The 25,463-nt window shown below is 56.1% G+C and overlaps 1 protein-coding gene across 2 annotated transcripts; it reads left to right on the forward strand.

Annotated features, from left to right (window-relative positions):
* Positions 1–32: 32 nt before the first annotated feature.
* On the forward strand, positions 33–24,385 carry NECTIN2 (nectin cell adhesion molecule 2). Of its 2 annotated transcripts, XM_039866168.1 has the most exons (9): positions 33–333; positions 8,886–9,275; positions 12,040–12,336; positions 13,272–13,389; positions 13,720–13,868; positions 20,448–20,601; positions 22,364–22,427; positions 22,558–22,644; positions 23,299–24,385. In XM_039866168.1, the coding sequence occupies exons 1-9, from the start codon at positions 243–245 to the stop codon at positions 23,563–23,565; spliced, it is 1,617 nt and encodes a 538-aa protein (XP_039722102.1). In that variant the 5' UTR covers positions 33–242; the 3' UTR covers positions 23,566–24,385. The 2 variants fall into 2 exon arrangements, with proteins under 2 accessions (XP_039722102.1, XP_039722103.1); XM_039866169.1 differs by lacking the exons at positions 20,448–20,601; positions 22,364–22,427; positions 22,558–22,644; positions 23,299–24,385 and adding an exon at positions 17,578–18,282 and having other exon boundaries at positions 34–333.
* Positions 24,386–25,463: the final 1,078 nt, after the last annotated feature.

The raw sequence follows: 25,463 nt of genomic DNA on the forward strand, positions 1-25,463 counted from the left end.
GGCGGGGAGGCAGGAAAGGGGGCGGGTCCTGTGACGTCAGCGAGTCCGAACGGCCGGAAAGAAGCGAGGGGTCGGGGGCACGCAGCTTGGAGAGCCGGGCCCCTGCGATCAGATCCCGGAGTGCGGAGCGCAGCGGCCACCGGCCGGAATCCCTCGGGCACCCGCTCGCCTGCCCGGCCGATCGGCGCACGCAGAGTGGCCCGCAGTCCCCCGCCCGGGCCCAGTCCTTCCCCGGGCCCCCCATGGCCCGGGCCTCAGCCCTCCCGCCGTCGAGACCGTCGCCGACCGTGCGGCTGCTGCCGCCGCTGCTGCTGCTGCTCCTCCGCGAAGCCGGTGAGAGTCCGCAGGCGCCTCCCTCCCCGCGAGACCCAGCCCCTCCGCACCTTCCGAGTGGGGGCAGCCCGAGCTCCTACCCCCGCTCCTCCCCCAGTTCGCCGAGACCCCGTGTCTCCAGCCCCTTCCTGGCCGGCCCCACAGACTCCGACCCCCACCCCATTCTCTCTGAGAGACTTCTGCCCCTTACCTCTCTGCGTCCCTCTCACCCTCAACATCCTTCTTAATCCCAACTCCCCATCCTACGCCGGACTTTGACCCCCATCCCGACGCGGACGGGGTTAAATCCGAGGCCTCGCGCCCCCTCCCCACCCCGCGCCGTTCAGTTAACCTGGATCTGGGTTTCCATCTCCGCTTCCTCCCTCAGGAATGGGGGAATGTCTCCCACTCCCTCTAGCTGGAGAGTCGCGATGGTGAGGCCAGATCACCCCCCGTTTTCCCTTTTCCCAGGGTCAGGCGTCTGAGGCGCGGGGAGATCCGCGGTCAGGGGAGCAGAGGGTCCGCGAGAGGAGCAGGGAGCCCGACTGTCGATCCCTTGGAGAGACAAGGATGAGAGTTGGGGCGGCCTGGGGAGGGGCTCCCGAAGAATTAGGGACTGGGAGCTCTGTCTCCTGGGTCCCAGGTAGAATGAAGGGTCGGGGCTATGTCTACTGGGGCGCTGGTCGAATCGGGGGGCAGGAGCTCAAATTGGTAGGTTCCGGATTAATTGCCCTCTCTCCCGGGTCCCGGGTAAAACTGGGGAGGGGTGCAAGAGGCCCTGTGTGGTGGGCTTCAGATTTCATTGGAATGTCTCTCGAGATCCAGATATGAGTGTGGACAGGGAGAGACCCTGTCCTTTCTCTTGGGTTCTAGATGTAATCGAGGGCTGGAGGCTCGGTCGGCTAGTGGAGTAGGAGCCGGAGGCAGGGACGTCTCGGGAGAAGTTTTCTCGGTTTCACTTTCGCCGATCCTGGCTTGGGCGATGCGGGTGCTCTCCTGGCTCCCGGTTCCGGACCCGCGAGTTTCGGGACCTTCTTTCCTTCAGTCGCGCCTTTGTCCTCCGAGCCGCATCGGGAGGTGAACGCGAGGAGACGCCGCCCTAATCTCCCGCCCCTCCCTCTGTTTAGCCCACTAGCCTCCTCCTGTTCCCCACCCCCAACCCTGGTGGGGGAGGGGCTGGGAGGAAACAGGTGAAGCAGGCTCTGGTCCCGCCCCTTGCAGGTGACCCCGGCTGTTTATTCCCGAGCTGGAAGCTCGGGATCCTGGGTTTCCCAAGGGTTTGCCCAAGGGAATCGTAGAAGAACCTGGGTCACCTCTGGCTTCATTTTTCCCCCAGAGCCTTTCCCATCCCCTGCCTCTCCCTTCCGTGTCAGAGAAAGGGACGTGAGGTCAGGACCTACCAGTCCTGGGGGAATGCTCAGACTCCACCGCACTTTCAGCCAGGCGTTGACTTGGTGCTTGACCTCGTGAAAGGCATTAGATCACCCTAGGAAACGTCCTGTCTCGTTTCCCATTTTGCAGATGAGGAAACAGAGGCTTAAAAACGGCTGGCCACTCTCCCAGGATGCACAGCCAGTCCCACCCTGGGAAGCCAGACTGCAGACTTCAGAACCTATCTTGGCCCCGCTCTACCCAGTGGGCTCCAGAAAGTGCCTCTAAGCCTCCATTTCCTCCCTTGTAAAACCATCACAGGCCCTTCCTGGCAGCTCCCCAGGAGGAGCCAAGGTCCCTCTGATCCCAAGAGAAAGTTCTTAGCACCTGGGGAGGGGGCCTTCCTGTTTCCTGACCGTCCATCCCCAGCCTTCATACTCTGCCTCTCCCTCCCTCTCTTCTCCCCTTCTCTGTCTCCCTCCTTCCCTCCCTTCCTCTTCCTCTCCTCTTCCCTCTCCCTCTCTCCTTCCCCCACTCTCTCCCTCTCTTCCTGTCTTTATTTCCCTCACCCTCTGCCTCTCATCTCTGCCTCCATCTCCTAGAACTTTCTCTCTTTCCTTCTCTCCATCTCTCCTCTCCTCCCATCTCTTTTGACCCGTCTCTAGCTCCCTCTCCTTGGTCTCCACAAATGAGGGCACATCACCTGGGCCTCCTGCTGGGCCGGCTCCCTCCCCACCTTTCACTGCCCATCCTTGTCAGCCAGGCAGCCCCATGGTAGTGGAGGGGGATGGGAGGAGAGGGGACTGCAGGCCTGCTGTCTCTTCTCATTAGGGAAGGGGGACTGGGCAGAGGGGTGCATCTGCTCACATACTGGGCGAGGAGATGGGGAGAGGGTTGCTCGGAGAGGCTGGAGATACAGGAATGGGAACAGGACAAACAGATTTAAGGATGGGATCAGAGACACAGGAGTGGAGCTGAGAGATGGAGGAGAAGATGGGACAGAAGGACACTGGAGGGGGACAGAAAGGCGGGGGGAAGGGAGCTGGACAGAAACCCCAGGATAAAGGCAGGAACTGCCTAAGGAGAGAGACTTAGAGGTTTGGTGACAGGCAGGGAGCCCAGAAAAACCCCCTCCATGACTGATGGAGACATTATGACCCTGGAGGTCAAGGCCAGCAGTGTGTGGGGCCACAAGGAGCGTCGGACATGGGAGGGACAGGGAGTTGGGCACGCTGCTGGCCAGTTCCCCCGCCCCCGCCTGGGACGCTGTTACATTTTTAATGTCCTGGCGATGCAGAGGAATGAAGCAGGAGGGGGAGGAGGTGAGGGGACCCAGCGAGATGGCCCAGGCAGAGAGAAAGTGTGTCAGAGGTGTGCAGAGACCTGGGGAGACCCAGGAGACAGGGACATCCCAGGGTCCGAGACACAGAGGAGGAGGGATCCTGAGAGGCAGGGACCAGAAGACCGCGCGAGATCGGAGACCCTGGGAGTCGATGCAGAACCAGATTGTAGAGACTGGGAGACCTGGATCCAGAAACACTGAGCCCACAGGTGTCAGAGATTCAGGGGAGAGAGACCTTGGGAACGGCTAGGGGACATACGTATCTTCCTGGGCTGGCGAACATATTCTGAAATTGATGGTGCTGATGGATGCACAAATCTATGAATATCCTAAAAGCCATTGAAACCGCATGCTTTAAGGGAGCGAATTGTACAGTCTGGGAACGTCGCTCAATAAAGCTGTTAGAATATGAGGGACACAGAGCAGGGACCATGGACTCCTGGGAGGCACAGGTACGACTGACAGCCTGTGAGGGACAGAGGCGAAGAACAGAGCCCCTGGGAGCTGGAGACACAGAACAGAGAGGGGCAGATTTGGACCCTAAGAACCAGCTGCAGAGAGAGACAGAAACATTGAGGTGTAAACTCTGGGCTGGGCAGAGTGGTATGTGAGGGGTTCTATCTGAAGGGCTCAGCCAGGAAGAGCAGTCCTAGAGATTCACCCCCAGAAATACAAGACCCCACAGGGGAGCGCTTCAGGGTGTCAAGCCCCTGCCGAAAGGGGAGGCGAGGCCAACAAGCCCATACATCCTGGCTGCGGCTGCTACTGCTGTTCACCTCTTAAACGAGATGTCCCGGATGTCCGCTGTGGGGGTGGGCACTGTGATTAATGCAATTAATTAATTAACGAGGTGGCTGAGGCAGCAGCTGAGGCCAGCGCTCAAAGCATGCTTGCCTTCAAGGGCCTGCTGGAGTCTGGCCGCGCCCTGTGGGAGAGGACAGATCACACTGGGGCTTTGTAAGTCTGCAGAGGGTGAGCCCAGCCCTGAGGAGCCAGCCAGGCAGGAGCGCAGTCTCGGACCCTGGAGACCAGGCCCCCAGCCGCCTTCTCCTCCAAGGCTCCATAAGTCACTTTGCCCCCTCCTCTTCCTTTGATTTACCATTCCCTGGATGTCGGGGTATCAGGCTCTGTTCTCTGTCCTCCAAAGTTTTACCCTGGGCTTACGCATGCGTCCCACTCTGCCACCACAGGAAGCCCGCAGGCCCTGGCCATGAGCAGAGGAAACGTGTCTGGGGACCTGGCTGACACCTCGTGAAGCTGTCACCAGTCTGGGCTCCCAATGGAAGCTGAGGGAGGCCGATGTTCCCACAGCACTCCCCCACTGTGGGTCTGGTCATGTCCCAGCCAAGGTCAGGGCGGGGGCACCCGCCCAGCAGCGTGCTGGGCCCTAGGGTCCTAACTCCAGGCCAGCTGTCCTCACATTGTCATTTCCCTGGCCTCCACCTGAGACCCAAACTGTGTGGGCGTGGGCCACACCCGTCCCCCTCACCCCCATAGTCAATCAGCCTCCCTGGCCTCCGAACCGTTCCCCCTCACCCCCATAGCCGGTCAGCCTCCTAACCATTCCAGCTTCTGACCCTGTTCCAGTCTGGTTTATCCTCTATCCCCATCGCCCTTACCCTGGCTCAGGCGCCTCTCCTTGCCCCGGAACCCCACCCCTGTTCTGAGGGCTCTTTCTAAAACACAAACCTAACCCTGCTCTTCTCCCTGCTTATAACTCTCTGTGGCTCCCCAGTGCCCTCAGGAAAAAGCCCAAGCTTGAACTCATCCTCAGCCTGTGTTATCTAGTGCACTGTTGATTTCCCATCCTCATTCATTCATTTATTCGTTCGTTCACTACACGTATGTTGAATGCGCTCCTGCCGTGTGCCAGGCACTGTGCTAGGCTCTGGTGGTGCCACAGGAAACAAGACACAGCATGAAAACTCCCACCTCCTGGCACTGATGGTGTAGTGGGGAAGATGCATGAGGTGCTAAAGGAAAGATAAAGCAGGATCCAGGAGTTTGGGAGTTTTTGTTGTTATCATTAGCGTGGGAAAGACCTAAAGGAAGGGAGGGAGGGAGCTGGGGACAGGTGGCGGAAGAGCGGTCCAGGACCAGGGAACAGCAAGCGCAGAGACCCTGAGGTGGGATTTGCCTGATGGTGTTTGAGGACCAGAGTGAAGGAACCTGTGTCACTGGAGCAGAGCGAGCCGAGGAGAGAGAGTGGGAGGGGAGGTCCGAATGGAAAAACGTGAGCTTTTTTCCTGAGTGAGCAGAGAGGAGGGGCTTTGTCTCCCGGAGCCTCTAACTGGACCCCTCTGGCTGCCTGTGGGAACAGACCGGGCATGCGTGGCAACTGCCATCCTCCGTGGGAGGAATGACCTGGGTGGTACGCAACTGAATTAGACCAGGGTGGGGGCAGTTCCGGGGTCAGACGTGGTCCGCTCGGAGATGGATTTTGAAGACGGAGCTGACAGGATTTCCCCAGGGGTTTCATGTGGGGTAGGAGAGAAGACGGGGCTGATGCCAACCTCCGATCCTAAACCTTTCACTGAAGTGGCATGCCTGGAAAAGAGACTGTTAAGGCCACGGGGGCGTCGAGCCACCCTGTTCATTCTTTCTGAGTTAGAAACTTCGAATGGGACCCCGATAGACGCTGGTCAGAGAGGGAGAGGTGTGCGGCCATCCGGGACAGAGCACTGGGGGTGAAAGAGCTACCTGAGGAGTTCGCCCCACAAGAAGCTAAAAGCGGGTGTTTTTTTTTTTAACCATCGGAAGCCGACAGTGCTGAGAAGCCACCCTAGGTGTGGGGGTGCAGCCTCCCTCAGAGGAGAAATGGAGGCGTCTTGCAACCACAAGGGCTTCCTTAGGACAGGAAATTTGAGTCCCGGAGAGGGATGTGAGGCCTCTGTGGGCCTGAAGCTTGGCTTCCCTTAGAAAGGAGTCAGGTTCTCCTCCTCCAGGAAGCCCTCCAGCCTCTGGGTTCTTTACCCCCCTGCAGTTTTAATAGCATCCTTGGTAATGACTATTTACAGTATTTGTCTTCCCCACGGGAATGTCACTTCCTGGAGGACAGGCACCTGATTTGGCCGGGCACTTCCGTGGCACCTGCTCCCAGAACAGAGCCTGATATTCACTTGACAGTGTTTATTGAGCACCTACTACATGCCAGGCCATAGCGTAGGCTCTGGGGATACAGGAGGGAACAAGACAGACAATTCTCTGTCCTCCAGGGCTGACCCTCCTAGCACCCAGGGCCCGTTTGTTGAGCCACTGTCTGGATTTGCACAGAACGGGAAAGAATGGCGGGGACAAGAGTCTCGTCAGGTTCTGCCCTCTCCCCCATCGCTGCATCCCTTCAAGTTCAGTTTCCGTCTTAACTTCTGGGTTTTTTTATCTACACCTCTTCTGGGCCCTTTTGCCGTCTGATAATCCATTTCTGTCCAGCTCCACCTTCCCCTTGACCCCCTCCTCGCTTTAAGCCAAGTCGTTCTCTCGCCGAGGGGCTTTCCATGGCTCCCACTTGCCTCAAGGAGAAAATCTAGCTCCTTGATCCCATCCTACCTCGCTCTCCTTAGTTTACCACGGTGGATGTTTTTCCTGACCGAGTGCCCTTCCTTGCTCACCCAGCAAGAAAGGGGCAGAGCCTTTAGGGACCTTCGTGTGCACTCTGCCTTTGGGGTCCCGGTGGGTGAAGGGTCCTGGCACCTGATGGAATGAAGTGGCCCTTCCTCAGCTCCACCCACCTGTTCCCCCCAGGAGCCCCATGTTCGTCTTTGTCTGGATTTTGACATTTAATCTCCAGACCCTTCTGTGCCGCTAGTTCAGCCTGAAACAGTGCTGTGGGGGCCGAAAGAACATACAAGTGAGAGCGGATTTGGCCTGCGGCAGGCGGCCAACTGCCTCTGCCCCACCCAGCTGTGCCAGGCCCTGCGAGAAGCTTAGGGGAGAAAATCATTTCATGGACTTGTCACAAGGGACCCTGCTGGGCAGCTTAAACATCCCCCATTTTACAGGTGGGGGAACTCAGGCTCAGAAACAAGGTTACCCACCTGGAAAGAGCCAGAAAGAATCCCAAGCAATCTGCTCCAGGGTCTCGCACTCCTGAGACTCTGCAGTGTGGACCCTCCAGAGGGGCAGAGCCTCGTCTCCCAAGGCGGCACCCTGGGTTTGAGTCGTAGAACGTATGTGGGTATTCTGTGAGATCGTATATGAGTCACACAATGGCCTTCACTGCTGGCTTTTTTCCGAAAGTCCCTGGGACAGCCCCGCCCGAGGGACTGCCTTCTGCCAGGCACCCTCTCATTAGAGTCATCTAGATTCTTGTGTGAGGCCAGAGGCTCTGTCAGAGAGAGCTGGGCCACAGTTGCCTCTTGAGGCCGGGGCATGTGCCCTTGGCCTTGCCTCGAGGCTGAGTGTCAAGGCCACTTGTAATGACACTTAGCTAGCTGTGTTTATTTAATAAACATTGATCTCGTGTTTCCTGTGATCCTGAGCCAGGTGTTTTCAAATATCCTTTAACGCTTATAACAATCCCTAGGAGGTAGCCACAGTTATTATCCGAGGCACAGAGAGGTTAGATTACTTGCCCAACCAAGGTCATACAGCCAGCAAGTGGCAGAGCCGAGATTCAAACACAGGCAGTCTACACCGTCAGTCACCGTGCTGTACTGCCTGGCACAGCAGAGAAACGTCTGTCTATTTATTCTAATCTATATTAAAAGTGGGAATACAAAAGATAAGCTGAGAAATAAAAACACATTCCCACAAAAACGTGTACCCAAATGTTCACGGCAGTTTTATTCATAATCGCCCCAAAGTGGAAACAACCGAATGTCCCTCAACTGAATAGACAAACCAAACGTCTGTCCAGGCAATGGAATATTATACAGCCGTGAAAAGGAACAAAGTACCGACACACGCTCCAGCGTGGACGTACCTCGAAAACATCAGCTGAGTGAAATAGCCAGCCACAAAAGGCCATGTATTTATAAGAAACGTCCAGAATAGAGCAATGTCTAGGGACGGAAAGTAGATTAGTGATTGTTAGGGCTGCGAGGAGGGGGAATGGGTGACTTTTAATGGGTATAGGAATTTCTTTGGGGGATTATAAAAATGTTCTAAAATTGATTATGGCGAGGGGTGCACAACTCTTGTGAATATACAAAAAGCCATTGAATTGTATACTTTTAATAGATGAGTGGAAATTAATCTAGATAAGCCTGTTTTAAAAAAAAATGATAGGCTAAGAGAGCTGTAGGTTTTATAGAAAGGTGAGGGGAAGTCTATTATTGTGCAGAAAAGGATAAAGACAAGCTTCACACTTCAAATTTTTAAAAATTTATTTTATGATAGACTTTTTTTTTGATTGATTTAGTTTCAGAGAATTATTTTTTCCTCCCAACATTTGATAATGAAAAATTTCAAACATACAGTTACGAGTTGGAAGAATGGCCCAGGAACCTTCCTCCCGCCCTCGCTAGACTTGACAGTGGGTTACATTGTTGCCACGTTTGTTGTATCGCTTTTTCTCTATATCTTTTCTTTGTTCTTTACTGGGGGGAAAAAAAAAATTCGAGAGTACGTCGCAGACATGACAGTTGAACCCCGTGCCTTCTAAGAAAAAGGAATACTGCATATCCACGATTGCATCATGACATCTAAGGATATCAACAGTAATTCCATAATGATATGTAATCTAGTTTGGACTCACGTGTCCTTAGTTTTCCTCAAAATGGTTTTTTGGCTGGCCTTGGAATTGGGACCTGAGCAGGCTTGCGCATTGCATTTGGGGCCCGCGTCTCCCCAGGACGCCCTCTCAGCGACCATCGTGCCTCTGTCTTTCCTCACCTGACCTCTCTCTTTCCTCTCTCCCCAGGAGCCCAGGATGTGCGCGTTCGCATGCCAGCTGAGGTACGGGGCCGGCTGGGGGACACTGTGGAGCTGCCGTGCCACCTACTGTCACAAGGGCCTGAGGGCAACGTCTCACAGGTGACGTGGCAACGCCTGGACCCACCCAAGGAGAGCCAGAGTGTGGCTGCCTTTCACCCTTCGCATGGGCTCAGCTTCCCCAGCCCACAGTTTAGCAAGGAGCGGCTGTCCTTCCTCACCATGGGACAGAGCACCGGGGCCAAGCGAGGCCCAGAGATGCGGGACGCCACGCTGGTCCTCCGGGGGCTGACGGTGAAGGATGAGGGCAACTATTCCTGCGAGTTTGCCACCTTCCCCCAGGGCACCAGTCGTGGGGTGACCTGGCTCAGGGCCATAGGTGAGCAGGGTGGGTGGGGGTGCAGGGCACTGGGAGGGGCGCAGCATTTGAGGGGGCCCCCTGCGGGTTTATTTCTCTGTCTGCTTTCTTCGCGGTCGTCAGTCAATTGGCAAATATTTATTAAGCACCTACTTTTCGCCAGATGCTGTTCTGTGAGTTGGGGATACAGCAGGCAACGAGGTATTCGACGAATATACAGCGAGTACTTACTGTGTGCCAGACACTGTTCTAGGCTCTAGGGATAAAGCAGTGAGTAAGACAGAGCTCGCCAGCCTCCTGGAGCTTCTACTCCAGTCAGGGGGTTCTAGAGCATAAATAACGTAAATAAGAAAAAGATGAGTAAGTCAGGTGGTTCTAGGTGCTGTGGAAGTTGGAGGGGAGCCGGTTACAGTTTTAGCTAGGGCGGTCTGGCGGTATCTGAACAAAAACAAGAAGGACGTGACGGAGGGAGCCTTGCAGGTCTGTCTGTCTGACCGATGAGAGCTCGATGGGAGCTCGGGCGGAGAGAATGACAAATGCAAAGGCCCTGGGGCAGGGTGCTCCTGGAATGTCTGAGGAAGAGCAAAGACGTCCCTGTGGCTGGAGATGCACGAATGGGAGGATGTGGCAGGAACGAGGCTGAGGAGGTGACGGAGGCGTGGATCACAGACGGCCTCGGAGGGCACGTGAAGACTTTGGCGTTTGCCTGGGAGAATAAGAGCTTCGGCGAGTCCTGTGCAGAGAAGGGTGTGATCTGACTTAGGTTTTCACAGGTTGCTTCTGGCTGTGTGGTGGGGGGTGAGGGTGGAAGCTGGGAGACCACAGAGCAGGTGACTGCGTAAGTCGGCAGCTAGATCAGGGTGGAGGCGGTGGGGGGTGGGAACTCTTAGGGGTAAAGCCAGAGGACAAGCAAATTAGTGAAGAAAGGGGACACCAGGATGCTATAGTAGTTAAGTGTAAGGGACCCGGGCGCCTTATTTAGACAGACTGGTCAGGGAAAGCCTCTTAGTCAAGTCCTAAAGCGTAAGAAAGAGCCACCCGTGGGCACATAGCCATGAGCAGAGGAATGGCATATGCAAAAGCCGGCACGCGACAGTGAGCTCGGCATGTTCCAGGAACAGAAATGAGGCTGGGGAGGCTGGTGGCCAGGGCTCGCGTGACACTCAGCAAGGCACGAAAGCCCACAGGGCCAGACCACGTGGGCCTCGAAAGCCAAGGCGAGGAGGCTGGACTTCACCTCGGAGGGGAGCGTGCCACAGGGGCACCCTGATCGGATCGTTGAAACGTTATTAAAAGATGGCAGGATGTCAGAGGAGGAGGCACAGGTAGACGGAGCTGGGAGACCAGGCGTGAGGAGGCATGGGCTGGGGCGAGGTGGAAGCAGGGGACGGTGGGTGGAACAAAGCCCACCTAGGTGCTTGTCTGAATCGAGGGAGGAGGATGAGGAAGGGCTCTCAGGCTTGCAGCTCCCCCGGGAGAGTGAGTGGCAGGACCACCCAGTGAAGTGGGGCTGACTCAGGGATGGCTTTTTTGAAGGATGCTTTCTTGCTAAATCTTGGCATTTTCCTAGAATCCCACCTTCCCTGACAATGTCCCAGAAGCCATGTCGCTCTGGACCCTTTATTTTCCCCCTCTCAGCCCCAGAGTTCGAAAAGTCTACCCTGTACCGTCTCCAGGTAAACACTTCTTTTTAAGGAGCTGAAACCACAGTTTTGCGTAACTCGAAGCATAGCTCTTCTCCCCCCACCCCTCTCAAAGATCTCTCTCCTTGTCCCATCATTTATACTGTTCAGGAGGTACACAGAGGGCGCCCGTCGTGCACCAGGCACTGCTGGGCTAGGAGCGCAGAACAGCCCGGCCTCTGCCTTCTTGGAGGGAGCAGGTGACGCGAGTGCCACCAACGAGGCGACAGTCAGACTTCAGGAAAGGCCCCTTGAGGAAGCGAGGCTGCCATCTGGAGAAGAGCAAGCCAAGGAGAAGGGAGGCCAGGGGATTTCAGGCGCGAGGTCGTCAAGACCCCACAGTGCGCTGGGGCGGGGGATGGAGCGGAGTGCTGGAGCTGTCAGGGGACAGATGGGGGTGACCAGGGAGGCTGTGGGGACGGGGGAAGAAGAAAGGAGAGGAGCAGCTCAGGAGATACTCGGACGGAGAGGTCCAGGAGGCACCTACAGATGGGAGTCAGAACTCGGGAGAGTCCGGTGAGGGACGCACGTCAGTGACGATGGGTCAGCATTCTTATCCCTCACGGAGGTTTTTATTCCTCCTAACGTTCTTCCATGTTTTCCAGGAGGATGGGTGAAAAATTACAAGCGCTGGCTCTATGCCACTTCTGCCCCCACAGTGTAATGGCGATTCTAGGAAAAGAAGTAGGAGGCCTTTCCGCTGGACCTCTGAAGCACCTGGTTCTGCTTCGGCTTTTCTTTTTAAAGCTCAGCTTCTTCCAGGCTTTTGGACGGACACCGCTTTGCTAGCAGAGCGGATCGGGTAGAATGACGGCTGACTTGAGGTAGCGCAGTGAGCGTCAGGCGCTGTCCAAAGAGCTTAACACATCAGTTTATTTAACCCACAGCACAGTTCTCGGGAGTGGGAAGTACTGTTCTCCCCACTCCACAGAATAGAAAACCGAGGTGCAGAGCTGGGAAACGACTCGTCCAAGCCGAGCGGATGCTAAGCAGCAGAGCTGGGGTTCGAACCCCAGCAGTCGAGGCTTAGCTGCTCCGCTCCACTGCTGAGGTGTTTGTTGAATGACTGCAGGTGAGTGACACGCTCCCTCTGTTCTTCCCAGCCCAGCCCCAGAACCACGCTGAAGCGCAGGAGGTCACACTCAGCCTGGAGCCTGTGCCCGTGGCCCGCTGTGTCTCCACAGGGGGCCGTCCACCCGCCCGCATCTCCTGGTTCTCATCCCTGGACGGGGAAGCCAAAGAGAGCCAGGGTCCGGGGACCCTGCCTGGCACGTTCACCGTCACCAGCCGCTACACCTTGGCACCCTCGGGCAAAGCAGATGGTGTCAAGATCACCTGCAAAGTGGAGCACGAGACCCTCGAGGAGCCAGACCTGCTGCCCGTGACTCTCTCCGTGCGCTGTGAGTGTGTCGGGATGTGACCGTGTCCCCAATGCTATCTACGCTGGCTCTCTAGGGTGCTGTCTAAACTATGCCCGAGGGTCACATCTGCACTGCTTCCTGCCCATTGTCTACACTTCTGTGCCGGCTGCCCCAGGCCACATCTGCACACTGCCCCCTCACTGCCTACACTGGGTCCCCTGGGCTCTTTCCTCAGGGCCATAATCAAAGGTCAACACTGCCCCTACTGGCGCCCTTCACTGTCTCTATCGACTACTCTGGGTCCGTACTGCCCAACCCCACACCGTCTCCGCACACGCACACGCACACAGACTCACTCGCGCTGTCTAAATTGGCGCCCCCAGGCACTGTCTGCATTGACTCTCCTGGGGTCCCTACACCAATTCCTGCCCCCCAAAGTGATTCCCGTCAGCCCCGCTGGGCCCTGTCGATGCTGACCCCTCCAGTATGTTCTATGCTGGCTCTTCTAAACATCACCCGCACTGACACCCCCTAGTATTACCCATAGAGGCCCCCCTGGCAGTCTTCTCCTGGGCCCTGTCAAATAGCGACTTTACCAGCTCTTCCAGCCACTGTCCAGACGTATTCCATACCCCAGCTCCGCAGTTTCCGTGCTACTCCCCGGGCAATACCTTCATTTAAACCAGGAGTCTAACCAGATTCCCTTATCTACTCTGGGCCCGTTGGGAATAACGCATATCATCGGTACTGGCTCCGTCAGGCACTGCCTGCACTGAACAGTAACTCCGCAGAGCGATCCAGGTGGTGTCCCTGGGCGGTGTCCCTACTGGCCCAGACGGATTTGCCCCTGGCAGTTTCCACAGGTCCACCTTCTGCCAGCCCGCTCCGTTTCTGTAGGATTCCCACCTATCTGCTTACCTGTCACTTGCTTTAGGATGTTCCCATCTCTGAGCCAGTCCCCCCGTTTCCTGCAGATCCCCCCGAGGTCTCCATCTCCGGCTATGATGACAACTGGTATCTTGGCCGTAGTGAGGCCACCCTGAACTGTGACGTCCACAGCAACCCAGAACCCACAGGCTATGACTGGAGCACGTGAGTCCTGGGTGAACTTGGACCCCTGGGGCTGAGGGAGGAGGGGGCTGGGGGCCTGGGACTCCCCAGGTCTGATGGAGGAGGGCTGGGGATGGACTCCTGGCTTTGGAGAGGAGGTGCTAGGGGCCTAGACTCCTAGGTCTGAGGGAGGAGGGGGCTGGGGACCTGAACCGTGAGTCCTCTGGAAGGAGGGAGCTGGCAGTTTGGGGTCTCAAGCAATAAGTTGTAGGTCCTTGGAGCTTAGCTCCTGAGAGCTGTGTCATCAGTGACCAGGCCTCTGCTCCTCTGTGGATTCTGTTGTCCGCCTCACATGACCTCCACATCCCCTAGGACTTCAGGCGTCTTCCCAGTCTCAGCAATAGTCCAGGGCTCCCAGGTGATCATCCACTCGGTAGACAGGCTGGTCAACACGACCTTCATCTGCACTGTCACCAACGCCGTGGGCACGGGCCGCGCTGAGCAGCAGGTCCTCGTTCGAGGTGAGTGGGTCTCAGGGGTGGCGTGTGACGACCAGGTCTGCTCCCAGGTGTTGGGGTTGCGTTGGAGGAGGCTGTGCCGCCGGCTGGGGGAGGGGTCCAGACCCGCCTCACTGATGAGAGAGGAGGTGGTGTGGCTTCCTCTCTCGCCCCCAGATTGGGGTGACAGGGTAAGCGTTGGCAGAGGAGTTAGGAGCATGAGGCCTGTGTTGGGGACTTCCTAGAAAGTAGAGACCTGGGAAGGGTCTTCATAAGGGGACGTAGGGACATTGCCCCGAGCTCCAGCCAGTGAAACAGAATCACACACCTAGTAGTCAGAGGGTCGTGTGTCTGGCAGCGGTGCAGAGACAAATAGAAACACTCGCAGAAACACGAATTTCTTACAGTGTGTGCCGGTCAGTGCCATCTGGAAGCCAGCTCGACTGCGTGTCGGCGTGTTTGTGTGTCTAGAGTTGGTTCTTTGGAAACGGTGGCTGGTGGAGAAATGTGTCTGTGAGGTAGAAGGTTCTCCGAGTCTCCCTGATGTTAATTCGGAAACACAGGTGGGCCCCAAGACACGTGGCCAGGGGGTAAAAGAACGCAGGCAAACTCAGCCTGCGCAAGGCTGATGGAAACGGGGTCGGGATCGTGACTGCAGACCCACACGCCACGCAGGGGGCGGCAGGGACTGGGACAACACCATGCCCCGCGAGACTCAGACACACACTGACCCCATGGCTGGGAACAGTCCCCTTCACGTCAGAGCCTCAGCCAGCAGGACCCGCATCTGCAGACACGCCCTGTGCTTCAATACGCATTGGAATCAGAACAGACACTCGCCCATAATGTAATCCACACACTCAGCGCCTCAGCCAGCAGGACCCGCATCTGCAGACACGCCCTGTGCTTCAGAATGCTTTGGAATCAGGACAGACACTCGCCCATAACGTGACCCGCACGCTCAAACCCATTGTCACCATGACACACACATCGAGAGGCAGGGGCATCGGCCAAGACACTGCACAAAGCCAGAGCCTGCAAGGTGCCACACGTACCTGGGAAGGGCCATTCTGGGGAAGGTCCTCCCGGCGCAGCTCCGTGCTGCACACCTGTGCGAAACACAACACCGGGAACGGTGGCCTGAGTCCCGAGAGACGACCGCAGACAAATGCACAGACATACTAACCCCCAAGCTAGAGACAGCCAAGATGGAAACAGACCCCCTTACCGAGGCATACCCTTACCACATACGCACGCGCGCGCGCACACACACCTGGAGAGACACACAGATGACCATAGATCTCTCTTCAGGAATTCAGTCACCAGGGAGGTATGATGGACTTATTCAGAAACACTGTCACAAACGACACACCCGGAGAGACAGCTGGCCCACCCTCAGCACTTGGTCACACTCAGGCACACACACACCTGAAGGGAGGCACTATCATACAGACGCACTGGGAGGAAAAAGGGTGACATCCAGCAGCAAGTCACACACAGAAACATCTCACTCGTGCAGATTCTGAAGGGAGCACCCCGCAGCGGTCTCGGGGTGCACGCCCGCAGCAACTCTCCAGAAACCGTTGTAGAGATTCTCTTTCAACAAATCGTCATCTGACAAATATTTGTTGAGGTTTCCTCTTGGCCAGGCTCTCTCCTTAATGTTGGGAGCACAGTGGTGAGCGAGACACAGCCCCTGCCCTCAAAGATACACCCAGAGGAGGCCAGATCCTCCCACAGCAAGGCACCCAACTGGAAATACACCCCTGAACCTCTACCCCAGAAACCCAAGAAATGGGTCCCCACCCACGCTCTGTCAGTAGGCACCTGTGCAGCCTGCAGAACACAGAGGCAGCCACACTTAAGGGTCATCAGAGGAATACAGAGCCATGAAAACATGCCCCCCAAGACACACACACAGGGAAACCCCAAGGTTGTCCGAGAACAGAGCAGCCCCAGAGTTCAGCCCTTTGGCGCGGTATTCACCTAGTGAAACACACATTCTCAGAGGCCCGTCAACAAACTGAAGTTGGGGTGCACACAGAATCACATCCCTGGAGAAAGATAGCACCTAGGAAGGATACCCCGTCTCTGACTACCCCAAAGGTAATCACAGACCGACATACACTCAAAAACATCATCACAAAGACACGCCCTTACAGGTGGATGCCAACAGAAATGAGGACACGCTCTGAGCACCCTAGAAATCCAGGCCCAGGTAATGAGGGTGCCAGCAGATGGCCTCACCCGGAGAGAAAACTCGCAGCTCTTGGCAGAGTCGGTCCCCGAGGGGCTCAGGGACACACCGCATTCCCATGCGCACGCGGACCCAAACACGCCTCATGGACACGCCGGGGTACCATGGGTATGCGGGCCACCCCACGGGCCACACGTCCTTTCAGGGAGAACTTCCAGCCCACAGACACATGGACACTCACCACTGTCTCCAAAACACCACCTCCAGAAACAGACAAATATTCCAACACGCGCTGTGGCTGGCTTCCGGACGCTGTGGAGGCGGTCTGCTTCTGTTTCCCCACTCCAGTGTCCAGGGAGAGACCCATGTCCCCCCTCCCACCAAAAGGTTCACAAAATAGTACTTACCCTTCCTGCTTGAGGTACACTTTTTCTCTTGTACTTTTTTTTTTTTTTACTTCTGCTTGCCAGTCGCTAAATTGATTTGAAGCGCACCGGGTCACGACTCCCTTTTTAAAAACTCCCTAAAACAGATGCCCTCAGGAGCCTGGGGCCCGGCCCCTCCTGTGAACAGAGGTGTGGGGAAGGGAGGGGAGAGTGTAAGTGGCTCCCCACAGTCTCTCCCAGCTCCCCACAGTCTCTCCTGGGCAGGCCCTGCCTGCAGCGGGTGGGGAGGGGTGCGTGTGGCGAAGTTCCCGCTGCGTCATGTCTGTCCCTGGTGTGGGGCCCGGATGCCTCCCTTCCTCACCCTTATACCTCCCTCCTTAGGGACCCCTGGCTTCCTTTTCTACCTCCCCCAGGCCCCTCCCCTCCCACCGTTCGGCCACTGCTGGGACAGCTTGAGGGAGAAAGGACAGTGGGCTTTGTGAGCCCCGTTTTCCACACTGGGGATGGGTGGCCATGCCGCCCGGACCTGGGACTCCCAGCGCTCCGAGGGAGAAACCCTCTCCTCCTGTTCCTCTCCTCTGGGGTACAGAGAGCTTTGGGATCAGACAGCCTCACACTCAGACCCGCTCCTCCCTTTTCTTGGCTGAATCCGCCCCAAGATTTCGCGACCTTATCTCAGAGCTCATCCTCTGGGTGTCCCAAACTGACGTGCCTACAGCGTCCCGGCAGGTGACCTGGTGGCCGGCTGTGGAACTCGGTTCCCAGCCTTCAGTCAGCTGTAGCCCACCACCAGCTGGAGGAAACGAGAGTTTGGTGTTTCCGTTCTGATTTTTTTCCCCCCTAAACGAAATCTGGAATTTTTGATAAAATCATCTGGTTTTTGAAATGTTGGCTAGCAAGTTTAATAGCACCGTGTAGGTATAAGGAAGCACACCTGGAGGTACCAGCTGGCAACCCCTCCGTGCACAAAGCGCCCAACCTATAGCGAAGCCTGAGTGGGTTCTCCCTTCCCCCCTCCACCCTTCCCAAAATTTCCGCCCCAGAGTCTGCCTCCCCAATTCCTGTCACTGCCCCCGCCACGCCCCCCCCAGGTGTATCCTCTTGACCTCGTGTCTCCCCTTCTTTCTCACCCCTGCTTCTCTCTCCTCAGACACCCCCCGGGCCTCGCCCCGAGACGCGGGTCCAATGGTGTGGGGGGCCGTGGGGGGGACACTGCTGGTGCTGCTGCTTCTGGCTGGGGGGTCCTTGGCCTTCATCCTGCTGAGGGTGAGGAGGAGGAGGAAGAGCCCTGGAGGAGGAGGAGGAAGAGGAGGAGACGGCGGGGGAGGATCCTATGATCCGAAAACTCAGGTGTTTGGGAACGGGGGACCCCCCGTCTTCTGGACAACAACAGCCCCTGGTCCCCTGAGGCTAGATGGCCAGGACGCAGAGAACTACGAGGAGGAAGAGGAGAAGGCAGAGAAAGGCCTCATGTTGCCTCCACCCCCGGCACCCGAGGACGACATGGAGTCCCAGCTGGACGGCTCCCTCATCTCTCGGCGGGCGGTTTACGTGTGACCCCCCAAGACAGACGGACAGAAAGACAAGAGACAGAGCCGGCCGGTGCCAGCCACAGGTTCCAGACTGGTTGGACTCGTTTGTCTGGAAGACACTGGAGCTCAAATGCTACCTCCCACTTTCCTGGGGTTCAGAGGGAGGTGGAATATCACACTGGACTCATGTCTCCGGGGCTGCATGGGGGCGGGGAAGGGGGACCCACAGAGGACCCCCCGCCAGAGACTTGGTTTTGGCTCTGGCCCACCCCAGCCTCTGCCCTGTGACACTCAGGAGTCAATAAACGCCTTGGAGGAAAACATCAGGGGTGTCTTGTAATACGTCGGACCCCCTCCTCGGGGGGGGTGACAGGGACTGCTAGGTCCCAGGGGTGGGAAGAGCTGAACTGGGCCCAGGGAGCGGGAGCCTGGTGGGGCTAGACTTGGGGAGGCTGGGGGCTCTGACCATTTGGGTCCTTGAAGGACACCTTGGATGCTGAGACCCCCAGGGCCAGTGGGACTGGGAACTGGGCTTAGAGACTGGGGTGCTTGGACTCAAAGGTTCCGGGACCAAGGCTGCCTTCCCAGCTGCGGTGGCCAGACCAGTGAGAGGCCTGACTTCCCCAGAGAGCTGGGCTGGGACCCTGGACCTCTGGGCCCCTGCAGGGGGTGCTATGGTCTGATCCTCTGGGGACAGCTCAGGCTGACCTGCCCCTCCGGCCCCCCCCCCCCCCCGCCACCCTGAAGGTCACAGAGGACCTGGGGAGGGAGGACAGCCCTCTGCATTCTCAGGGCCCTAGGATGCAGGGCAGGCAGGGGGACTGAGGGACCAGGAAAGTCCCGCCTCGCCATACTGCTCCACAGCAACAGTGGCCTTTCCCAGCCTCCTTCCTCCTCGTTTGTCTCTGGGGGCCGCCCAAAGGGGATTTTCAGTGATTCAGAGGGAGAAGCTGCAGCTCTGTATCCCTCATCCCCCTAACCAGCAAATCTAACCCCAGGCTGGAGGCCGAGGCGGGGGAGCGGGAGGGGCAGGTGTGAATCCCAGTCACCTCTGCTCCCCACCCCCACCCCCACCCCTGCCCCACGACCGTGGAGGGTGGTCTTCTTCCCTGCTCCTGAGGCTGTCACGGGACTCCTTAAGACTGAGCCACCAGGAGGGGCTTTGCGAGTTTACTTCTCTCATCGGTTTTGACTTCCACTTACTGCTGGGGACACAGTGGTGACTTGGGCAAACCTAGCCCTGCCCTCCTGGGCATGCAGTCAGTAAGGAAGACAGGAATATCCGTGATTTTAAGATGACAGGGCGTGGACCGAGCGGCAATTATCCTGTTATTCTCCCACACTTGAGCCCTCCTGGGGATGCCAGGTGTGGCACAGGAAGTCGGGTGGTCCAGGCATCCAGACGCGTTCCTCTGGGGGGCTTTATGTCATCTTTGAAGTGGGCTTGATGGAAGGGCGAAGCCTGTGATTAGGGCTTTTGCACATGTGTTATTTCCTCTGGTGGTTTATTGTCCGTCCCACCCCTCCAGTCCCCTGCCCCTCCTCCCGCCCCGGGAGGGTAGTGCCAAGAGGGCGGGGCGGGGGGGGGCGGTTCTGTCAACCTGGCATACAGTGGGTCCCGAGCGCACACGCCGGCCCCTCCTTACACGTCTAGCAAACGCCACCTGTGTGCCAGACCTGCCCCTTGGAGCTCACAGTCTAATGTGTGGAAATTGGCGAGTAAACAGGTAATTGCTCTAATAACAACTTTAGGAAGTGGGAAGAGCCACCCGGGAGGCCAGCGGGCCGTGAGCTTCTATCGAGCTCGTTTCCTGGTGCGTTTCCTGGTGCGTAGGAGGAGCTCTGCTCCCCCCCGCCCTGGAAGACTCCATCCCTGTCACGACTGAGGGGGTCTGCCCCCAATCCCAGAATCCTCCCTCATCCTCCGCCTTCTCGCTCCATCCCTCTACCCGCCACCTCCCTCCCCTCATGTCCCTGCGCTTCTCCTCGTCACTCTGCCCTGGCCTCGGTCTTCTTCCTTTCCTTAAAAACACGAGGCTTCCTCGTCGGGGCCTTCGCACTTGCTGTCACCTCTGCCCTCATTTTCTCATGGCTCACCCTGCCTCCAGCTCCTTATTTTGAGTCTCTCTGTTTCACACACCTTGCAGTAAGGCTCTCTCTACCTGCCCTGTCACTTTCTAGCACCTTCCCCTCTATGTAGTTTCATCCTACGTCACTGACTGCCACCTGGCATTGAGCTGTTGTATGTTTCTGGACTGTGGGTCCCCCTGCCCAGTTGGAACATGAGTTCCATGGGGGTAGGGACTTTTGTATGTTTTGTTCACCATTCTATCCCACGACAGATGCTCAGTGAGGATTAGCTGAATGAAAGAATGTCCCCTTGAGAGAGGAGATAGGCAAGTGGGTGGTGGCTTGGGGAGGAGGGCTAGGAATAAGGAGATGCGGTTTCCTCCTGAAAGACCCCTTTACGCTGTCCCTCTTCTTGCAGAGAAGCCCAACACAGCAGGCGCTGGGGCCACGGGGGGCATCATCGGGGGCATCATCGCTGCCATCATTGCTACCGCTGTGGCCGCCACAGGCATCCTCATCTGCCGGCAACAGAGGAAGGAGCAGAGGCTACAGGGGGCAGAGGAGGAGGATGAGTGAGTGGTGGCCCTGAGAAATGAGGGTGGGGAAGGGTCCCAGAACTGGGAGTCCAGGGCGGGAGGGGAAGGTGGGAGAAAATGTCCCTAATGGCTGTGTGAAACAGAGAGACCCAAAATAACTGACTCAAACGGGGCGGAGAGGGGAGTTTTAGTTCTGTCAGCCGGTGAAATCATCAAAACCCAGGTTCCTGCTACCTTGTTGCTCCATCTTTGTGGCCTTTGTTCACATTTCAAGATCTCACCCCAGTCTTCTATCGTGGTGATGTATTTGATAACCACAAATGGCTATTCCACCCTCAAAGCCCCCATTTCTGCCAGTGGGAAAAGGAAACGGAAATAAAGCGTAGTCTTTTAAGGGAGCCCATCACTTCCTCTCACTTCTCATTGGCCAGAATTAGTCAAATTAGTCAAATGGCTGTCCCCAGCTGCAGGGGAAGCTGGGAAATGTGGTCTTCACCCAGCTAAAATCTTTATTAGTATAAGAAAGAAGGAGCCTGGCCATTGGGCGAAACTAGCCACACGGACTCTGTGTACTTGTTATGTGCCAGGCTTGGGGAGATGTGTGACCTCAGTGAAGCCTCATATCCATTCATTGATTCAACACGTATTCAGAAAGTGCCCACGCGGAGTCAGGCCTTGGAGGTTAGGAATTCAGTGATGAGATAAACATTTTAAAAGTGTTCATACATGTAAATATACCACGGAAACAAATTCTCATAGGTTGCTAATGTTAACCGTTTATGAAGGAGGAAATGGGTTCAGAGAGGTGAAATCACTTGCTGAAATTCATCCAGCAAGTAAGCATTTGGGAGGCAAAAGGTTTTGAAATAGCACTACCCAGTGCGTGGGGCGAGGGGGCAGGGAACGCTTGTTAGAAATGTATATTCCTGGTCTCATACCAAACCTAAATCAATTTTCATAAGAAGGGCTCGGAGTCTTTATATGTAACAAGCTCCCTGAGTCATTCCGATGCACAAGAAAGTGTATGAACCACTGTTTCAACCATCTAATCAATGCAAAACAACTTGCTATTGATCTCCTCTCCTACGCCCAGCCCAGTGCTGAGACTCAGTGGTACCCGAGGTGGCCGTAGCCCTGCCCTCCTGGGATTCACAGTCTGGAAGAGACGGACTGGACCATCTCCTGATGGTCCTGCACAGCCAGGGGTGGGTTAGGGAATCTGAGGGAGCTGGAGCTGTAGAGGCCAGAGGGTCACAGAAGGCTTCCGGGAGGAGGGGAGAGCTGAGCTGGGATTGCAAGCATAGTGAGCATCCATCATTATTATGTATACAGGATGCTCTGGTCTGTAGCTAGGAAGAATGAGAACTTAACATAGTTTGGGGACAGGAAAGCATTTCATTCATTTATTCTTTAAACAAATATTTGCTGAATTCCTGATAATGAGTTCTGGGAATACCGTGTTGAACAAAGATCTCGTTTTCTCCCTCACATTGCTTACAGTGGGGTACAGTCATTGAATATCATCAGAAATAACATTTCGAGTATAAATTCAGTTAAGTGCCCCGAGAGGGAGGTACAGCTAGAGGTGACCATACAACAGGAGTTCCTGATCCTCCTGGAAAATCAGGGAGGCTTCCTGGAAGAAGAAAATTCATGGGATGAGTAGGAGTTAGCCGGGCAAGGGGCATGGGGGCGGTGGAAAGGGAGATCAGGCAGAGAGACGAGCATGTGCAATGGCCCTGGGGTAAGAGGGCTTCTCGGGTCTCAGCTTTTGCTTTACCTACCTCCTACCCCACAGCCTGGAGGGGCCTCCCTCATACAAGCCACCGACCCCAAAGGCAAAGCTGGAGGAGCCAGAGATGGTGAGCACTTCCCCTGGAGCCCAGGCTTCCCCGACCTCCACACCCACGTTTCCCCACTGAGGAGGAGGGGCTGGGGGGAAGAGGCCGGCTGTGTGAGGGTCCTGACCTGCCCCTCCCCCTTCCACTGCAGCCCTCCCAGCTCTTCACCCTGGGGGCCTCGGAGCACAGCCCACTCAAGACCCCCTACTTTGATGCTGGAGTCTCATGCACTGAACAGGTAGAAGTTTGGCAGAAGACAAGGGTGGATTCGCGGTTGGGTTTAAAGGCCAGGGGTCAGTCCCTGACCTAAGAGGTCAAAGACTAACCGTCACAACTCAAGTTCAAGGCTGTGTCTCTGGTCAGAGCTTAGGGCATTGAGATGTGTTTGGAATTCGTTGGGGAAGGTCATGATCGAAAGAATCCAAGGACATGAGGTCAGAGTTTAAAGTCAGTTAGCGAAGACGGTTGAACATCTACGTTTGCCAGATACTGTGGGACAAGACAGACAAGTCACTCCCCTCGGCAGTCTACTGGAGGTCAGGGGTCACATACTGAGGTTGCGACAAGTCAAGGTTTAAGGAACTTTTCAGGCTTAAGGTTTAGTAGTCGAGGTCAAGACTGGAGTCAGAGGTTCATGAGGAAAAACTTGGGGTCAGGACTCCAAAGACAAAGTAGGGACTCAAGATTGACAGGGTGAGGTCAATGCTCTCAGCTGAGTTAGGGTCAAGCCATATGATTGCCCCGGTGCAGTACTGACCCAGGTGACAAGGGGCGCGATCAGGTCTGGTTGGCATGGGGAGATGGTCAGGATATTGGAGTCAAGGGGGCAGATTGGGCTTCTGTGTCATATTCAAGAGGTGACCTTGGGCTCTTATTCCCTCCCCGCCTCCAGGAAATGCCTCGGTACCATGAGCTGCCCACCTTGGAAGAGCGGTCAGGGCCCCTGCTCCTGGGGGCCACAAGCCTGGGGTCCCCCATCCTGGTGCCTCCAGGGCTGCCTGTTGTCGAGGGGGTTTCCCTGGACCTAGAGGATGAGGAAGAGGAGGAGGAAGACTTCCTGGACAAGATCAACCCCATCTATGACGCCCTGTCATACTCCAGCCCCTCTGATTCCTATCAGGGCAAAGGCTTTGTCATGTCCCGGGCCATGTATGTGTGAGCAACTGTGCCCTGGCCTCTGCCTCTCACTTTCTGATCCCTCAACTTTCTGCTGGGGATCTAGTGTCCCCGACCTCTGACCAGGCCACTGTCAGTTCTGACTTCTACCGTGATGGCTCCACTCTGACCTCTAACCCATGATCTCTGACCCAGAGACACAGGCTGTGACAGTGGAAACCTGGTATCTCATGAGTGTGAGTCTATGGGGGTGATGTGTGTCTATACAACCTCTGATCCGAAGACTGTGTCGTGACTTTAGTTTATATTCTCATGTCCCACCATCTACAGTCTCCCCGCAAATTTCAGAGAAGACCCCAGACCTCTGGTTTGTCCTCAGGCAGTAAACTCCCAATAGCTCTACTGGGTTGGGCTTTGGGGTGGCACTCTGCTGCTCAGACCTGAGCCCTCCAGGTGGCAGAGCCCCACTCGCCTGCTCCCTGCCCTGTCTTTCCCCAAAGGTGACAGGGAGGGGAGTCCCCAGCCCAAGGATTAGCTTCCCCGTCTCTCTCCTGCAGGCAGGAGTCTCTGGGTCCAGATCCTTCCCTGAGCCCCCACTGCCCCAATTCCTGTCTACAGGGAATTAAGCCCCAGCCCAGGGTTAGGTGGGGTAAGCATCATGCAGTGTCTCGGTGGCCCCAGCCTTGAGAGAAGAATTTCCTGTTACTTTGAAGACTACTGAGTCCTTTTTCTCCTGCCCAGCGGGATAGAACCCAAACATCTCCCTACAGGGGGGAGAAAGAGGGTCACCTGGGTTGGGGGTGGAGGATCTGATATTGTTTTGTAATATGGCATTTCCTACAAAATAAGAATTTATACTTTGACCAGGTCTCAACTTGTGTTTTCTGTGGGATGTGAAGGGCATGATGTAGGTGGAACATGATGGGTAACGAATAGGGGGCCCAGGGCTTGAGGGAATCGGTAGACTAGAGGTCAGGATGGGTTTCTGACAAACAAAAGAGCCAAAGACATGAAAAAATTAAGTGAGGGGATAATGAGTAAAAATGCCTGAACCAAAAACATAATGACGTAATGGAAGGAGCGGGAGGAGCCCAGGGCGTGGTAGTTAATGAAAAGGATCAGTGCAATAGCTAATGGGTAATGGGCAGAAATAAACGGAACAAAGATAGGAATGGTGGTAATTAAGTACGAGGGGCTCAGGTTTAATGGATAGATGGCAAGAATAGGCTATAGGCAAAATTATGAATAATGTAATAGGAGCTCCGAACACGATGGGTAACATCTGAATGAGCCAGAGTTAGAGGGATGAATAATGGAGAAATAGGGGAAGCAGGCATGATGGGTAATTAAGGGCTAAAAGAACGACAGAAGTGAACAGGCAGAAACGGGCTAAAGGTAGTATAGGCGACGAACCTGAAATGAATGGGGCAGAGGCATGCTGGGTAATGGGACAGGAATGAATGGGCCAAAGATAGTCGCAGTGACGCAGGTCTGCACTGTGGGAAGGTGGGGGATAGAAGGCAAAATGAGTAACAAGAAGGATGGGTCTATGGCAACTGTCGCGTTCAACAGGTAAAGGGCACTGTGGGTAACAAGAAGCCGGACAGGGTTCACATAACCGGTTAGAATTCTCCCAAAGCACTGTGGGAAGCACTTCCGGTTTTCGGTCGCCGACCCGGGACTGCGGGGCTGCCCCTCTGTCGCGATGCCTGACGGGACGCGAGGCCTGACCTTGCTGCCTAGCAGCCTCTGCCGCGCAACCCACCTTTACCCGTGCACCTCGACCCTGGCAGGTTAGCCAATGAAAGCACCAGACTGATTACGTCACCACTGTGCCTGACGGAGCCAATCAGGATGCTGCAAGGGCCAAAACCAACCAATTATCAAGGAAACTTCGCCGCGGGGCCTGGTCGAAAGAGGAGCGCCCTCTGAAGAGGGGCG

The sequence above is a fragment of the Pteropus medius genome, unplaced genomic scaffold (assembly GCF_902729225.1).
Source record: "Pteropus medius unplaced genomic scaffold, Ma_sr-lr_union100, whole genome shotgun sequence".
In the NCBI taxonomy this organism is placed as follows: Eukaryota; Metazoa; Chordata; class Mammalia; order Chiroptera; family Pteropodidae; genus Pteropus; species Pteropus medius.

Bases quoted from the DNA above. Each gene is read 5' to 3' on its own strand.
- NECTIN2 (XM_039866168.1), top strand. From the start codon at position 243: ATGGCCCGGGCCTCAGCCCTCCCGCCGTCGAGACCGTCGCCGACCGTG. The intron at 22,428-22,557 runs GTGAGCACTTCC...CTTCCACTGCAG, and splicing joins AGCTGGAGGAGCCAGAGATG to CCCTCCCAGCTCTTCACCCT. The intron at 22,645-23,298 runs GTAGAAGTTTGG...CCCCGCCTCCAG, and splicing joins GAGTCTCATGCACTGAACAG to GAAATGCCTCGGTACCATGA.